Source organism: Paroedura picta, chromosome 2 (genome assembly GCF_049243985.1).
Source record: "Paroedura picta isolate Pp20150507F chromosome 2, Ppicta_v3.0, whole genome shotgun sequence".
Classification (NCBI taxonomy): domain Eukaryota; kingdom Metazoa; phylum Chordata; class Lepidosauria; order Squamata; family Gekkonidae; genus Paroedura; species Paroedura picta.
In genome coordinates this window covers 177,677,882-177,695,568 of record NC_135370.1, presented here as the reverse complement: position 1 = coordinate 177,695,568, position 17,687 = coordinate 177,677,882, and the positions used below count along the sequence as shown (strand labels likewise).

General features: G+C 51.3%; 1 protein-coding gene across 2 annotated transcripts in view; it reads right to left on the bottom strand.

Annotated features, from left to right (window-relative positions):
• The window catches only part of SIX4 (SIX homeobox 4), a 29,935-nt gene extending 13,067 nt beyond the window's left edge, over positions 1-16,868 (bottom strand). Inside the window, exon 1 of one of the 2 annotated variants that reach the window (XM_077323929.1) lies at positions 15,946-16,868. In XM_077323929.1, coding sequence (XP_077180044.1) covers positions 15,946-16,772 — 827 coding nt within the window. In that variant the 5' untranslated portion in view covers positions 16,773-16,868. The remainder of the gene's footprint in view (positions 1-15,945) is intronic. The other variant, XM_077323928.1, reaches the window with a different exon arrangement.
• Between the last annotated feature and the right edge of the window lie 819 nt (positions 16,869-17,687).

Below are 17,687 nucleotides of genomic sequence, written 5' to 3'. Positions count from 1 at the left end.
GGCTGTATCAACAGGGGCATCACATCAAAATCACAAGATGTCATAGTCCCATTGTATACGGCACTGGTCAGACCACACCTGGAGTATTGTGTGCAGTTCTGGAGGCCTCACTTCAAGAAGGACGTAGATAAAATTGAAAGGGTACAGAGGAGAGCGACGAGGATGATCTAGGGCCAAGGGACCAAGCCCTATGAAGATAGGTTGACTTGGGTTCCATGTAAACTGCCCAGAGCTGTAAAGAATGGGCTGTATAAAAATCCAAACAAAAAAACAAAGCAGCGGTTGGTCTAACACTTGTCAGAGATGCTCTAGCCCAGGAGTGGCCAAACTGTGGCTCTCCAGATGTCCGTGGACTACAATTCCCATGAGCCCCTGCTGGAGAGCCACAGTTTGGCCACCCCTGCTAGCATGATCCTGCATCGAGCTGGGGGTTGGACTAGAGGGTCTCCACAAGTTCTTCCAACTCTACGATTCTAGGTCTCAATTATTTATTTTTTTACTTGTATGCAAACATATGCAGCTATCAACTGGGTGAACAGACCAAAATGAATTAACTGTCTGATTTCTTTACTGGGAGTAGCAGCCTAAATTTGGAAGAAAGGAACGGTAAAATGAGTGGGAAAATTAAGAAGAAGAAGGAGTTGGTTCTTACATGACGCTTTTCTCCGCCCGAAGGAGGCTCAAAGTGGCTTACATTCTCTTTCCTTTTCCTCTCCCCACAACAGACACCCTGTGAGGGAGGTGAGGCTGAGAGAACCCTGAGATTACTGAAGAAGAAGAAGAGTTGGTTTTTATATGCCGCTTTTCTCTCCCCGAAGGAGGCCCAAAGCGGCTTACAGTCGCCTTCCCTTTCCTCTCCCCACAACAGACACCCTGTGGGGTGGGTGAGGCTGAGAGAACCCTGAGATTACTGAAGAAGAAGAAGAGTTGGTTTTTATATGCCGCTTTTCTCTCCCCGAAGGAGTCTCAAAGCGGCTTACAGTCGCCTTCCCTTTCCTCTCCCCACGATAGACCCCCTGTGGGGTGGGTGAGGCTGAGAGAGCCCTGAGATTCCTGCTCAGTCAGAAGAATTTTATCAGTGCCGTGGCGAGCCCAAGGTCACCCAGCTGGCTGCATGTGGGGGAGTGTAGAACTGAACCCGGCAGGCCACATTAGAACTCTGCACTCCTAACCACTGCACCACTGTTCTTCCAATCTTCCCAATAATTGTGGATTTTTTCCTCAAGGGCTATAGTTTGCCTCTCTACTCGCCGACTCCTTCCGTGCATTCGGAGAGTGAAGAGCGAAAGCAAAGCACAACCTGTCCATCAAGTGTGAATGCTGGCACTGATGCAATCTGGGATTACGATATGCAAAATTATATTAATTACAGAGAGCGAAACATGCCCCCCGGCTCCGATTTCCAGTGCGGTCCCAAATAAAAAACAAATGTTTTAATGCAATTTTAATCCAAGGAGCTAGCAAGCCCGAGAACCGATCTGAGAAGTGAAAAGCAGAGCTGGTTTGCCCTTACCTACCTCTGCAGAGCCCTCCTGGGTGGACTTCTTTCCAAACACCGACTCTGATGAGCTTCCGAGATCTAGACAGAGTGGACTAGATCTGGGGCCCTTTTTCCTCCTCTGAATTCATAATAGCTAGGCACTGAAAATCCTACTCATTTCTCATTTCTGGGGGGAGAGTATGGGTTAGTTGCTGTGGCTTTTTGGGATTGTGTGGTCTGGTAGCTTTAGTCCTTGACATTTTGCCAGTTCCCATCTTGTTGCGTTCTACCTCTAACAGTGCCAGCTATGGCTACCCGCAAAATGTCAGACCATGGTCACGTAGCCCAGAAACTCCACAGAAACACAGAGTAGTTCAGCAGTGGAAAGGGCTGCCTGAGGAGGTGGGGAACTCCCCCTCACTGGGGGTCTTCAAGCAGCGGCTGGACAGATCCTTTTCCAGGATGCTTGAGGCTGATCCTGCACTGAGCAGGGGGTGGGACCAGATGGCCTCTATGGCCCCTTCCCACTCTAGGATTCTAGGAGTCTAGTTCAGCAGTGGAAGGGGCTGCCTAAGGAGGTGGGGAGCTCCCCCTCACTGGCCGTCTTCAAGCAGCGGCTGGACAGATCCTTCTCCTGGATGCTTGAGGCTGATCTTGCATTGAGCAGGGGGTGGGACTGGATGGCCTGCATGGCCCCTTCCCACTCTAGGATTCTAGGAGTCTAGTTCAGCAGTGGAAGGGGCTGCCTAAGGAGGTGGGGAGCTCCCCCTCACTGGCCGTCTTCAAGCAGCGGCTGGACAGATCCTTCTCCTGGATGCTTGAGGCTGATCTTGCATTGAGCAGGGGGCTGGACTAGATGGCCTGCATGGCCCCTTCCCACTCTAGGTTCTAACAGCGAGTCAACACCAGCTGTGAAACCCTTCAACAATTCATTTTTTTTGCCTTGCTCTCTATTTTTTAAAATTTCTGTTGCATGTTTTTTATTATTTAAGTTGCATGGAGTCATCATGGCTACCCTTGTCTCCCCTTTTATATTTTTATCCTGCCTTTCTTAAAAGGTCCCAGGGTTCTTGTGTTCCTTTTTTAATCCTTTGCAATCACCCTGGGTAGAGGGGACTGCTGAGGGTCAGTAGCTGGCTGAGGATCCCCCATGAACTTTCCATGGTTCAGTGGGGATTTGAACTTGGCCATCCCAGATCCTAGCCTGGCGCTTGAACTGCTACACCATGCTGGCTCTGGAGAACTCAACGTATCAGTCACACGTTTCTCCTCCAGGCACTGACCAGAGAAGACCAACGCGCAAGTTCCTATGAAATGATCAAGATGGGTTACCAGTGGAAAAGAGCCAGAATCCAGGAGCACATGCTGAACCAATGACATTTATGGCAGGGGGGGGGAGCTTTTGTGAGTCTTGGCTCACTCCCTAGATGGGTACCTGTGTTAATTCTGTCTGTGGAAGCAGAAGAGAGAAAAAGTCCAGGAGTACCTTAAAGACTAACTAAATTTGTGGCAGGGGAGGAGATTTTGTCAGTCGTTTCTCACTTCTTCAGATACCTTTCTTCTCAGTCCCTTTGGTTAAGTCTTTCACGTTTGGTAAGAAATATGTCTGTCCATTAGAGCCTCTTGTGGCGCAGAGTGGTAAGGCAGCAGACATGCAGTCTGAAAACTCTGCCCATGAGGCTGGGAGTTCGATCCCAGCAGCCGGCTCAAGGTCGACTCAGCCTTCCCTCCTTCCGAGGTCGGTAAAATGAGGACCCAGCTTGCTGGGGGGTAAATGGTAATGACTGGGGAAGGCACTGGCAAACCACCCCGTATTGAGTCTGCCATGAAAACGCTGGAGGGCGTCACCCCAAGGGTCAGACATGACCCGGTGCTTGCACAGGGGATACCTTTACCTTTACTATGTCTGTCCACCTGTCCTTATATCACAAGGCTGGATATTTCCATGCTGGATCGCCATTCTCTATGGCTAAATGTGGTGCCTTCTAAGGAGACAGATCAAGAGGGGTAACTCTGCTAGTTTGTTCGGAGCACCAGAGAAGAACAAAAGTCCAGGAGGTCCTCAAAGGAACCCCACATCTGTGGTGGAGGAGGAGCTCTGTTGAGTCCATCTGTCCTTTATCATGGAAGAGTAGAGGGCTTTCAGATGCCAAATGACATCAGGAGGCAATGGGATTAGCCATGATATGCAGAGGGGTAACTTGGCATGGAGATAACACCCCTGCAGAGTGTTAGAGTGTTATTTACAAAGTGGGGAAAGGCTGTGCCTTACAGGCAGGGCATCTGCTTGTCAAGTGGAAGGTGCCAGGTTCAATTTCCGGCACCTTCCCTTAAAAGGATCAGGCAGGAGGGGGTGCTGAAGGCCTCAGCATGAACTCCTGGAGAGGAAAGACTTGGTGTTGTCCAGCCTGGAGAAGAGGAGACAGAGGGGACAGGATTGAAGGATCTGAAAGGTTGTTGCTTAGAGGAGGGCAGGGATCAGTTCCTGCTGGCAGCCAAGCAAGAGAATTTCGGAGGTGGATTGCCATTGCTTGCCTCTGCGTCATGCCCCTAGCGTTCCTTGGAGGTCTCCCATCCAAATACTAGCCAGTGCTGACCCTGGTTAGTGTCTGAGATTTGCCAAGATCAGACTTGCCTGGGCTGCCCAGCTCAGTACAACTACGCTGGGTGACCATGAGCCAGTTTCTCTCTCAGCCTAACCTATCCATGGTGTTCGTAGGACGGAATAAAGGAGGGAAGAGTTATGTTGTGAGCCACTTTGGATTCCCCATTGGGAGCACAGGGGAAGATGCCTTTTCAAAGCACTTCCATATTGATCTCGATGGGAAGAGATTTAAACACGGGCCTAACTCTCCCATTGGGATCCACGGGGCTGGGAAGGGGATAATTTTCGCGGCATATCTGCATGTGAGGCACATTCATTATTGCAAAATTGTGCACGACTGGAGTGTGTGTGTGTGTGAGAAGACTCATAGAATCACGGAGCTGGAAGAGACTCCAGGGTCAACTAGTCCAACTCCCTGCAGAATGCAGGAAACTCACAACTACCTGCCTGTCCACAGAGACCCCAATTCCATGCCCAAATGATGCTCCCCTCGCCCCCAAATTCGTGGCCAGTCTGGCCAGCAAGAAATTCGCTTCCCGACCCCAAAGTGGTGATCAACATTTCCACGGGCTGCAAGAGCCAAGCACTGACACCCACTCACAGTCTTCAAGGCAACAGAATCAGCATTTCTATTAGATGGCTCTCTAGCCTCTGCTTAGAAACTGCCAAAGAAGGAGATTCTGGAGATGCATTTGTTGCAAACCTACAACTTGAAATCCCCAAATTGTTTTACAAATTGTTTTACATCCCACCCTACCCCAGTATTATGGTCACGATTCTGTGTCTGGAATTCACCTGATACAACCTGTAAACTACGAAGGTCAGAAAAAAGGGTAAAAAGGTAAAGGTATCCCCTGTGCAAGCACTAAGTAATGTCTGTCCCTTGGGGTGACACCCCCTAGCGTTTTCATGGCAGACTCAATACGGGGTGGTTTGCAAGTGCCTTCCCCAGTCATTACTGTTTACCCCCCAGCAAGCTGGGTACTCATTTTACCAACCTCGGAAGGATGGAAGGCTGAGTCAACCTTGAGCCGACTGCTGGGATCGAACTCCCAACCTCATGGGCAGAGCTTTCAGACAACATTACTGCTGCCTTACCACCCTGCGCCACAAGAGGCTCTAGAAAGAAGGGTATATTGAAAGCTGCTTTAAGTGCCCCCCAGGGGCTAGAGGGCACCCAGAAGAGGCCTTTTGTGCTTTTGCATGGTAGACGGGGGTGCTGCTTTCCAAAGACGCCGTGTGCCATGACACATCGGGGCTAGAACTATGGCAATGCTAAGCTCAAAGCCCCGATCGACCCCTGGAACCAGTGCTAGCCTACCTTTTATCTGGACTGTCCAGATAAAAGCATTTCACGTTCACAATCGTGAAAAGCACTCTTTGAAAGTTAGACAATATTATTCTTTGTACTTGTTCCTTTGACAATTCCAGGCCCATTTTTTAAGGTGTGGGCAGAGAAAACACGTTTTCCTTTCTAGAAGGAGAAAAAGAAGAGCTGCTTTTTTATACCTATCTTTTCAGCACCCCAAAGAGGTCTCAAAGCGGCTTACAAGCACTTTTCCCATTCTTTCCCCACAATGGACACCCTGTGAGGATGGCAGGGTTGAGAGAGCTCGAAGAAAACTGTGTCCATCCCAAGGTCACCCAGCTGGCTGCATGTGAAAGAGTGGAGAATCAAAACTTGGTCCTCCAGATTAGAGGAGGGGAAAGGTGGTATAAAAATCTACACAAACAAACAAACAAATGCCAAGCTATCCAAAGGAGTCTCTAAGTGGCTGACAATTGCCTTCCCTTCCTTTCCCCACATCAGACACCCTGTGAGGGAGGTGAAGCCGAGAGAGCCCTGAAAGAACTGAACAGGGAGAGCAGCTCTAACAGGACCGTGGCTGGTCCACGGTCATTCAGCTGGCTGCATGTGAAAGAGCAAGGAATCAAACCTGACTCTCCAGTTTAGAAGCCGTTGCTCTTAACCAGTACACCACAGATAAGTTAATGCCTTTGAGCGGGTATATAAGCCAATATAGCCGCAATATGTTGCAAGAATAAAGCAGAGTTGTCCGAAGCCAACGCTCTTAACCACTACACCATGCTGGCTCACCAAGATGCCCACCTTGTACAGAATCAACTTGACTTGGGCTGCACTCACCAGCAGACGAAAACTCACATTGGATGCCAAACCAGGAAGCCAAGCAAAACATTGGTGGAGAATCTCAGCTAACTGCTGTCAGTAATTGATTATCTATTTGGCCACTTTTCTCTTAATGTGGACATGTTTATTGCAAGCCAAATGGTCCCCATGCGTTTCAATCTCAAGTGAACACAAGCAAATCCAAATTGCTATTTCCCCCTATTTATCTCTGGAATCTGCTAACCATTTTCATTATGCTGTATGTTAATTTACTCTCACACGCTGCCAGTTTGGTGTCGTGGTTAGGAGTGCGGACTTCTAATCTAGTGAGCCGGGTTCGATTCTGCACTCCCCCACATGCAGCCAGCTGGGTGACCTTGGGCTCGCCATGGCACTGATAAAACTGCTCTGACCGGGCAGTGATATCAGGGCTCTCTCAGCCTCCCCCACCTCACAGGGTGTCTGTTGTGGGGAGAGGAATGGGAAGGCGACTGTAAGCCGCTTTGAGCCTCCTTCGGGTAGGGAAAAGCGGCATATAAGAACCAACTCTTCTTCTTCTTCAGTAATCTCAGGGCTCTCTCAGCCTCTCCTCCCTCACAGGGTGTCTGTTGTGGGGAGAGGAAAGGGAAGGTGATTGTAAGCCACTTTGAGCCTCCTTCGGGGAGAGAAAAGCGGCATATAAGAACCAACCCTTCTTCTCCTTCAGTAAGTATGAACTGATTACTTCCATTCCATGACATTGTATCTGAGGAAGAGTACATGCGCATGAAAGCTCATACCTTGAAGAAAATTTGGTTGGCCTTAAAGGTGCCACTGAACTCTAAATTTGTTTTCGTTTCTTTTTTTTGGGGGGGGGGGGGAAGGAAAGCCAGAACACTTTGGAGGGCCTGCATCCAGCCAATGCTTCAACATTTTCACTGGTTGCCAGTCTGCTTCCGGGTCAAGTGCAAGGCATTGGTTTTGACCTTTAAGGCTATTCACGGCTTGGGCCCCACTTATCTGCGGGATTGCTTATCTCAGGGGTAGTCAAACTGCGGCCCTCCAGATGTCCAAATGCTGGCAGGGGCTCATGGGAATTGTAGTCCATGGACATCTGGAGGACGCCGCAGTTTGACTACCCCTGGCTTATCTGCTTATGCTCCCTGCAGGGAGCTTCACTCTGTGAGCATGAAAATACTGGTTGTCCTGGCCCCTGAGATGTTTGCCTGGCCTTGAACAGGGCCAGGGCTTTTTTGGCCCTGATCCCAACATGGTGGAAGGAGCTCCCGGAAGAGCTACAGGCCCTGTCAGAGTTGTCAACATTCTGCCGGGCCGGAAAGACGGAGTTCTTCCGCCGGGCGTATGGTTGAGGAAAAGGTGGGGTCTCAAGTGTTACCAATTGGGGATTCCCTTAGTGCTTGTTAGATCAGTTCTGTCGCTCCCAAAGAAACAGAGCATTTGGCCCATACGCTGAACAGGGGGTGGGAGAGTAGAACTCTGAAAATATTGCCATCTTATAATGTATTAAGGCGGTTTAAGGGGGCTGTATTGTATTTTTATTATTTTATTGTAAACCGCTGAGAGACAATATTGAGAGTGGTAGTATATAAATCTAAAAATAAATAGGGGAGTGGGTTACTATCTGCCATCGTGATATTGTGTTTTAATGGGTTTTTATGGGATTTTATTGTTTTATGAATTTCTGTAAACCGCCACATTGGAGAGCGGCGGTATATAAGTATAAAAATAAATAAATAAATAAATAAATAAATAAATAAATAAAATTCAGGACTGCCTTTCCCAGCCCGATGCTCCCTGTATTCTCCAAGCTTCATCTTGGCATTTGTTGAAGGCCCACAAACTACCCACCTTGTGTCAAATTCAAATTTATTTTAATACAGCCCTGCGGCCAGATAAAACAGATAGCAAGAAAAAACATTTCACAGCAGGAAATTGCATAACCAGGGAGCCAGTACAAAATTTAAAATATATAAAATTGTATAATTGATGGGTACATTATAAAAAATGCACAGTAAAATTCCTCTAAAAATCTTTACTTAAGCTTAAATTGTCTTTCCCATGTGCTAAGCACATGTGCACAAAATTTGGCAACCTGCTTAATAATATGGCCCCTCCTATTCCACAGGAGGAATATAACTTTTTCTTTGTTTGGAGGAATCCATGAGTAATGGCAGGATGAATTTATTTCTTATAGAGTTGAAGGTAGGGCACCTTAAGAGTACGTGTTCGATTGACTATCTTCCCAGAATTACAGGGGCAGAGCCTTTCAGCTACTGGGGTTTGCGTCAACAAGGACGATGGCCTTCTTGGTAGTGGCCCCCATCCTTTGGAACCAGCTGCCTGAAGAGGTATGAGCCTCAGGGGACCTTCCTAGGATCCACAGGGCGCTCTTCTTCAGGCAGCCTTGGGTGACCGGGATCCGCTGGGCAGCTGTCATGCTTTGAATGTGTTTTCACCGTCCACGCATCCTACAAGGTTCCCAGATCTCTCCAAGCAGTCGGTGGGCTGACTGGTAGCTGGATGTTTCATTGGATGATTCAGCCCTGTGTCTACATGATTTCCAACATGACCCGGAAGTGACATAGGCACTTCAGGGCCATGCTTTGTTTTGCGGCACGAACTCTATGGTTGCCACATCACTTCCGGGTCACGCTGAAGTCACATAGGCCTGCTGCTGAAATGCCAGGTGCTTCTCCCTTCTTTTTGGTAAGTCTCTCCCGTTGGTCAGCTGACCTACGGCAGAGTGGTATGGTCTGGCCTTTGGAGACCTCCAACTCCCACTGGGGTCTGGCATCCCTATATCTTACCCTGCTTGACAGTGGGCAGATTTTAATGGGGATGGATTTTATGTTTATCTTTTTAGATTTTTAAAGTATCTTTATTGCATCTTTTGATTGTTCTTATGGGGTGTGTTTTAAATGCGGTTAACCATCCAGAGTCCCATTCCGGGGCGAGGGAGCAGGATGCACATTTATTTAAAATTCATTTTTATTAATCCACCTTCTTTACTGCCTTGAACCGAATTCGGATCACCTTTCTGTAGACAAGCCCCATGGTCCAGGCCCGACCAGGAAGAGAAAAACCCATGCAAGCGATTCTTAAACTTCCACCGTGCCTCCAACCCGCCTTCTCTCTAAAAGTCCCCAAATATTTTCCCTTCCATTTCTGAGCACAGGGGCTCCAGGGATAAAAAAAACGTTTGCTCCACGCCAGTTTTAGATGCAAGCAACTTCTGGGGCTGAACAAATCTGCCACGCCGGCAGGCTTCGGAGAGGGGAGCGGAGACAGACGGAAAGGTCTTGGACGTGGCGCATGGCGGCCGACATCAAACAATGCGCAGCCGGTAAAGTGATACCCCGATCAGTGAGCAGTTCCAAATGGCCATTTGAACTGACAAATGTGCCACCAGGGTGAGAGCTGTGGCCAAAATGCGTCAGATGTTTTCTATTCCTGGTTTCTAGGCCCCGAGGAGAGGAAAACACCACCCCCGGGGAAAAATGAAAGAGAAGGCACCCAAACCTATGGCGGCTAGGGAACCAAAGCATGGTTGGGGCTGGGGAGGGGGGAGGGAGTCGCACACTCCTGCAAATAAGGAAAGGGCTTTGGTTGTTTGTTCTTCAGATTGTTATAATTTATGTCACACCTTTGCTCCCCACCGAGACCGTCTTTTACAGCCCTGATTTTGCTCCTCTGCACCACAAACTCTTATTGCTATAAAGGATAGGGGGCGGGGAGGCGGGGAATTAATGAGGAGGATTAAGAAGTTGGAGAAACAAGCCCTAGAAGAAAAAGAAAATGTGCTCTTCAAAGAGTCGGCATAAATGTTAGGTTCAAGTGGGTAGCCGTGTCGGTTTGAAGCAGCCCAACAAAACCAGAGTCCAGGGGCACCTTCAAGACCAACAAAGATTTATTCAAGGCGTGAGCTTTTGAGTGCAAGCACCCTTTGTCAGACTAAATGAGCAGCCGTCATAACTGTGGAGATATAAGGCAAGAGCAAATGGTGGCAAATTAGTAATTAGTAAACTCTGTGATAGGAAGGAAAAAAACATTTCAAACTTGTGTGCCACAGAGAGGAAGCAAAGCCCTTTCAGTTTAGGTTGGCCGGGGAGACAACCCAAAGTTCCTCTCCCCTTGCAAAGTTCTATCACGAGCGCATGCAAGCAAAGAGCACCTTTTAGGGGTACGCACTGTGCACCCTTGCATCTCGAATATTTTATTGACACACGTGAGGCTGATTTGTACCACTGGTCCATCAAGGCTGGCAGCTCAGATTGGCAGCTGCTCTCTCCAGAATCTCACTCATAGAATCATAGAATCATAGAGTTGGAAGGGTCCATACAGGCCATCTAGTCCAACCCCCTGCTCAGAGCAGGATCAGCCCTAAGCATCCTAAAGCACTCTTACATATTTTTATTGTTATTAATTGAATTTCTATACCGCCCTCCTGGAATCAGTTCCACATTGAGCTGGAGATGCTCGGGTTCCCATATAACTCCCCAAAGGGCCTTAAGGTTGAGCCAGCACAATTTATTCAGGGTCCCCAGCTCCAGGAAACTCAAACTGGCAACCACAGCCAGGGCCTTTTCGGACCTGGCCCCAACTGGATGGAACGCTCTTCCAACTGAGAGCCCTGCGGGACCCTGAAAACCAGTAAACATCATAAAAAAAAACCCTGGCCTCTTTATCAAAGCCCCACTCAGCCATCTGGGGCTGTTAAAAATCACTCCCTCCCCCCGCCTGCCATGGAAAGGTTATTAATAGGCAGTGAAGGCAGAACTAGTTGGAAGGGACCTCCAGGGTCATCTACTCCAACCCCCTGCAGAATGCAAGGAACTCACCACTACCTACCCACCCACAGGGAACCCAATTCCATTCCCAGATAATCCCCCCCCCCAAAAAAAACCCCAGAATCCCTGGCCACTCTGGCCTAGAGGAAATTCGCCTCCCGACCCCAAAATGCCAATCAACATTTCCCTGGGCAGGCAAGAAAGGGCCACAAAAGCCAAGCACCGACATAATCTCTTCTGCCCACCCACTCACAATCTGCCTAAATTCACAGGATCAGCATTTCTGTAAGATGACTATCTAGCTGTTGCTTGAAAACTGCCAAAGAAGGAGAAACTACCACCTCATGAGGAAGCCTGTTCCACTGAGGAACCGCGCCAACTGTTAGGAACTTCTTCCGGAGGTTTAGCCAAAAATTCCTTTGAATTTATTTCAACCCATTGGTTCTGGTCTGTCCCTCCGGGGCAACAGAAAACAACTCTGCTCCATCTTCTCTAGGAGCAAGTACTTGAAGGTGGTTATCAGATCCCTTCTCAGTCGTCTCCTCTCCAGGCTAAACAGACCTCAACCTTTCCTCATGTCTTTGTCTCCAAACCATTCATCATTTTCATTGCCTTAAATTTAATTATTGTAGATTTTATTTTATTCTCGCATATTTTATTTTGTTATCCTTTATTTGATGTCCCCTACTCGGGGTCTGTGGAGAAACAGTGGATAACGAATATAAATAATTGTAATAATATTAATGGTAATAATAAATAATAGAACCTGGGACCTTCTGCACAGAAAGCCGATGGTCTGTCACTGAGCTGCGACCCCCCCCCCCACATTTGGTTTACATCAGGGGTAGTCAAACTGCGGCCCTCCAGATGTCCATGGACTACAATTCCCATGAGCCCCTGCCAGCAAATGCTGGCAGGGGCTCATGGGAATTGTAGTCCATGGACATCTGGAGGGCCGCAGTTTGACTACCCCTGGTTTACATCCTTCATGTGTCCCCAGGGGGGCTCAAAACAGCTGACCAAATTCTCTTCTCTTCCACTTTACTCTCATCACAACCCTGTGAGGTAGAACAGCTGGAGCGTGCGTCAGTGGCCCAAGAGCACCCAGCAACCTTGCACCGACCAAGTAGAGATTTGAACTCAGGTCTCTGAAATCCTGGCCCAACACTTTTAACCACTACCGCACTACGCAAGCTCTTGGTTCCCAGTAAAGGCCGATGAATCATACTTGCATTTTTAAAAAAGGAAAGGAGGGTAGAAGAAGAAGAGTTGTTTTTTTATATCCCACAAAGTCACAAGGTGGCTTACAATCGCCTTCCCTGCCTCTTCCTACAACAGGCACCATGAGCAGTCGGTGGAACCGAGAGCCCGTATATTACTGCTCTGTGAGAACAGCACTATCAGGACTGTAACTGGCACAAGGTCACCCAGCTGGCTGCATGTGGAGGAGCGGGGAATCAAACCCAGATTGCCAAATTAGAAGCCACCGCTCTCTACCACTACGCCACAGATAAGTTGATGTCCTTGAGCAGGCATATAAGCCAATTTAGCTGCAATACGTTGAAATAATAACACACAGTTGTCAGACCACGCAAGCCACCGGCAATCCTGAGTCACCTGGCTTTGGGCAACATGTCTTTCCCGTTCCCTTAAATGAAACAGCGACTGAAAAAAATTAAAAAGGGAGCTTCTGGACTATTTTGATTATGACTTCCTGCTAAATCAATCACACCTGAGCCAGGAGTACCAAGCCCTCCCCCACGCCAGTAGATCAAGGATCAAGAAAGTTTTGTTTTCCATGACATCTGTCCCCAAGTGCTGCGAAATCCAGCTTTCTCCCCTCCCTGGCCAGGTCAAAAACCAGGAATTGAACAATTGTTGTGTGCGTGCGCTTTTTTTTTTTTTTTTTTTTTTAACCGCCACTGTAATTTAATGGTTTGGGGAGTTTCTGCCTCTCGCAGCTGATACCACTGGCCAAAAATTCTAAGAGCCGGAAAGAAAACCTCAAATTGCTTAGTCAAACTGCTCCCCCCCCCCAATCACATATCAACCTGGATGGGCTCTCCTGACTGGTTGGCCCGGTTTTACCCTCCCCCCCTCCACGACACACCATTTGTGGCTTTGAAGCATGTGCACCAAGGACAGAAAGAGGCCGTCTCAGCACAACCCGTGCCCTTCCTCCAAGGAGGACCTTTGGGTACTGGCTTTTCAAAAAAACAAGGGGAGGGGGGAAAGAGACTTTTTTTTGCCAGTGCAAAGGAAACAACAGGGGGGCTGGAGGACTGGAATGCGCCTGGTGGGGGGGGGTGGTCTCACCTGGCCGCTTGCAGGCAATCCAAGGACCCCCCCCCTGCTTCCCTCGCCCTTCCCCCTACCACTTCCAGCCCCCTCCCGGAGCCTCAGCAACACCTGGGCCCGGCGAAGCCTGCCAGATTAGACCCACACAAAAATCGAGAGCTTTGTTGAGTTTCCCTGCCATTTTTGGAATGGGATTTTGGATTCCTTAAACATTAATAAGCAGGAGAGAAGAGGGAGGTGGAGAAAGGAAAGCTGTAGGAGGGGGGGGCAGATAAAGTTACAGACGGTGGTGGGAAGGGGAGCCCAAAGCAGGAAAAGCGGAGAGGTTACGGGAGGGGGGGGCTGCCAGGGAAGGGGAAAATAATGGCGGAGGGGGGGGGAAATGAGCTTTCTTGGGGGTCCCATTGACCTCCACTCCCAGCAAGTGGATTTCTTTAGCATAGGACATACACATACCCCATGAAGGCTTGCAAAATATCCAGACTCCTAATTTTTTTTTTAAGTTTAGATGTGCCCACTATTAAATCAATATTTAATTCCTCTGCTTTGTCGCAGCGTGGCCCTCCTGACAAAACTGGGATCTTTCCAGGCCACAGACAGGCGGCTTAGGGTTGCGGGCTGGAGAACCTTGCTCCTCTCCTCTGGAAACCCAATCTCCATCAGGACAGAATCAAGTTTCACAACAAGAGAAGTCAGGACAGGAATGGGGGGGGGGTTACCCTCCAGCGGAGCCATGTGCTCATGTTTCCCTTTTTTCCTCTCGGTGACATGAAACCCAGGCAAATGATTAACGCTGTCAAATAAAACATGAAGGAGAGAAGTCTCCTTGGGCTCCCGATAAAGCAAAGAGGCTGATCCAGAGGGAGTGACAGCGTGTTTCAAGAAAATGCCAGGAGGGAGGAATGCCAGGGAGGCCTGGACAATTTAAACAGGGAATCAAGTCTTCACGAAATAAAACAAACTTTGTTTTCTGCTGCTGTGTGTGTGTGTGTGGGGGGGGGGAGATGCTGGAGAACTGGAAAAATTCCCTCTGGGAAAATGCAGGTTTTAAATTCTAGCTTGGTGCTATGGTGTCAGGCACGGGAATCAGAAGCTGGCATCTTATGGGGTCAAAAACATACCCGGGTCTTTTTAGGGGAGAGAGGAAATGGAAGCCTGATGATCCTGGGACAAGAATCCCCTAACAAAGCCCTGGAAAATGGGGATTTGGATGGGGGAGGGAAGTGGAAGGAGAGGAAAGGCCTATGCATAAACCTTACCCAAAAGGAATGGAGTTACAAAGAATTTTAGAGGGGTTTTTTTTTGGGGGGGGGGGAAGGACCTAAATTGCCAAGGAAGTGGCTGCTGGGAGTGGGACCCATTTGGATTTTAGAAAAGACTGCGGGGAAATGTTCCTGCAGGGGTGGGGGTGAGGAATAGGGGGGTGGGTTTGTGCTTAAGGGGAGAGAAGCCAGCAGACTCTCTTTCTTCCTGCTGGAATCACTTTCCTGCAAGCTCTGCGCAGGCCGGCCAAGGAGTGGGTGTGTTTAGAGGGAGTGTGAGAAGGAGAGGGGGGGGGGTGGCGGAGAAAGAACAGGGCTGAAGGTAAAACGCCATGTTTGTCCAGAAAGGAAAGTCAGGAAAGGGGGGGGGGGACAGGCAGGCAGGGAGGGAGACAGCCGGGCAAAGAGGGAGGGAGGCGAAAGGGAAAGGTGTTAGGGTATGGGGAGGGGGGAACGGGAGTCAGACAGCGGGGCAGGAAAGGATGGAGAGAAACTGAGAGCTGAAGGTCTGTGCCGGGAAGCCCTGGGTTCAAATGCTGCCCATCACTGCACACAAAGCAAAACTATTCCATGGCACTGTAAAAAGGGAGTCCCAGCTGCGGTTTCCTCCAAGTGGAAAGAGGGTCTTGACTTCACAAGGTTGACCCCAAACCAAAGAATCCGAAGAATTTGCACTTTAAGGTGAAGCAAGTAAAAAAAAAGGGGGGTATAGGGGTGGATAGAAGCAGGAAAGCAAAGAAGGGGGGGGGGGGAATCAGGCCATCCAGGAAGCGGAAGAACAAAATAAATTGAGGGGAGAAGGCCAAAGGAAAGGGGAGAAAAGGGCTACAGGAGAGAGGAGAGTGGAAAATTAGGAACAAGGGGGATGGGAGAGAAGAAAGAAACAAGGACGGGGAAGAGGAAGGGAAGAGATGATGGAAGTGGGCTAGAATAAGGGAAAGGAGGAAAGGAAGAGGGGAGAGGGGAAAATCATGGAAAAGAAGGAAAGAGTGGTGGGGGGGGGGGCGGAAAGTAAAGGGGAGAAAAGTGGGCTAGAAGAAAACTGGGGAAAAGGAGCAGGTTGTGAACAAAATCAGGGAGAAGAGAAATGGGGGGTAGAGGTAGGCCAAAAGAAAATAAGGCAGAAGGGGAAGGAAAGGGGGAGAGAAGAAAACCAGGGGGAAAAGAGGAGAGAAAAAGAGAGAGGGTGGAAAACCTGGGGAAAGAGGAATGGGGGAGAGAAGGGGACCAGAAGAAAATCCAAGAAGGGGCCAGAAGGGAAGGGAAGGTGTGGGTGGTGGTGGGGGGGGTAGGTAGTAGGCGCGGCCAGGTGTCTGTGTGCGGACAACCCCCATCCTTCCCTGCCCCGGTCCTCTGAGCGCGTGCAGAGCGCCGCCCCGTCTCACCTCTTGGCCTGCGGCTCGGCCGGATTGCGGTCGCGCTGTCGGCGGTTCTTGAACCAGTTGCTGACCTGCGTGAGCGAGAGGCCGGTGAGCTTGGCCAGGTGCCGCTTGTCGGCGGGCGACGGGTAGCGGTTCTGCCGGTAGAGCTCCTTGAGGGCGTTGCGCGACTTCTCCTTGAAGCAGTAGACGGTCTCCTCGCCGTCCCAGATGGTGCGCGGCAGCGGGAACTTGCGGCGCAGGCGGTACTTGTCGACGGCGCCCAGGGGCCGCCCGCGGGCGCGCTCGGCCTCGCGGTAGCGCGCCTTGTACCAGAGCTCCTGCAGGAGCGGGTGGCTGGCGGCGCCGAAGCTGTGGCCCTCCAGGATGCCGTAGAGCTCGGCGTAGAGGCCCCGGTGGAAGGCCACCAGCGCCCGCGCCTTCAGCAGGCTCTCCCCGCCGCGCAGCAGCGCGCCCGGCGGCAGCGACCACAGGAAGCGCGCCAGACGGTCCAGGTGGCCGCCCTGCTGCAGCGCCTCGCACACGCACGCGACGTGCTCCGCCGACAGCGACAGCAGCCCCGACGCCGACGGTGCCGACGGTGCTGCAGCCCCCGGGGGCGGCGAGGACGACGACGAGGCCGGCGACGGCGCCGGAGAGGCCGGCCCGGCCAGCAGCAAGACCCGCTCCCGGCCCGCGCCCGTCGATTCCTCCTCCTCCGCCGCCGCCGCCGCGTCGTCCAAAGCGGCTCGCGCTGCCAGTGCAGTGGCCCGACGGCCGGGCTCGTGCAGCATGGCCAGCCCGCTTTCCTGCTTGATCGGGAGCTGCGCGGCCGAGGGGGACGCCGAAGACATCGCCCCCCCCCCCCCGCGTCCTCCCTACCTCCTCCTCTTCCTCCCCAGGCCGGCCCTTGCAGCAACAGCAGCAGCAGCAGCAGAGGGACGCCCGGACGGACGGCGCCCCCCTCCCTCTCCGCCTCCTCCTCCGCTGTCCCCCTCTCTCCCCCTCCCCTCAGTCTTCCACCGCTCCTGGCCGGAGGGCGCACACCTCTCGCGGCGGCGGCGGCTGCTCCTCCCCCAGCCGATCAAGTTTCCTCCCGGCCGCGCGTTCAGACGGCGCGGGGCTTGCCCACTTCGCTCCGACTCGCGCCTCGTCTATTGCACGCGCACGTCCCGCGCCCCCCCCTCTTCCTACTTTTTTTCCTCCCCCCCCTTCCCTTCTTGTTCTTCGGCTGCCCCCCCAACGAGGTGCCGCCGAAGCCGCTCCGGCTGCTACATATTCTTAATAGCACGGGCGGGCTGGCCGGCGCGCCTATTGGCCCGTCGGGCTGGCGGGGAGGGGCGTGCGGGGGGTTGCTATGGGAACCGTCCGTCAACTCCTCCCCCGGCCTGCCTTCTCTCTCCCTCCCTCCCCCCTCCCAGCTGGCCCCTCCTCCTCCTCCTCCCCCCTCCGCTCCGCTCCACGTGAAGGAGCCTTACCTGCAAGGAGGCTTTGGCGCGCCCGTCGGAGGGAAGCGGGCGCGGAGCAAAGGGGGGGCTTTTCTCCTCCTCCCCCCCCACGGGCATTTTTAAAACAGGCCCCCAATAGGAAAGTGACTCACGAGGAATCCCGGCAGGGGCGTGGCGCGGGCGTCTTGCGGCCACATCGACGTTTTGAAACTTTTCTTTTCAGGTGGGGCGTCCGGCAGGTTGGAGCGATGGAGCGAGCTGGGGCCCAGGGGCGACTATTCCCGAGGGTGGACCCCCTCCCCGGACTCGAACCTCGCTCCG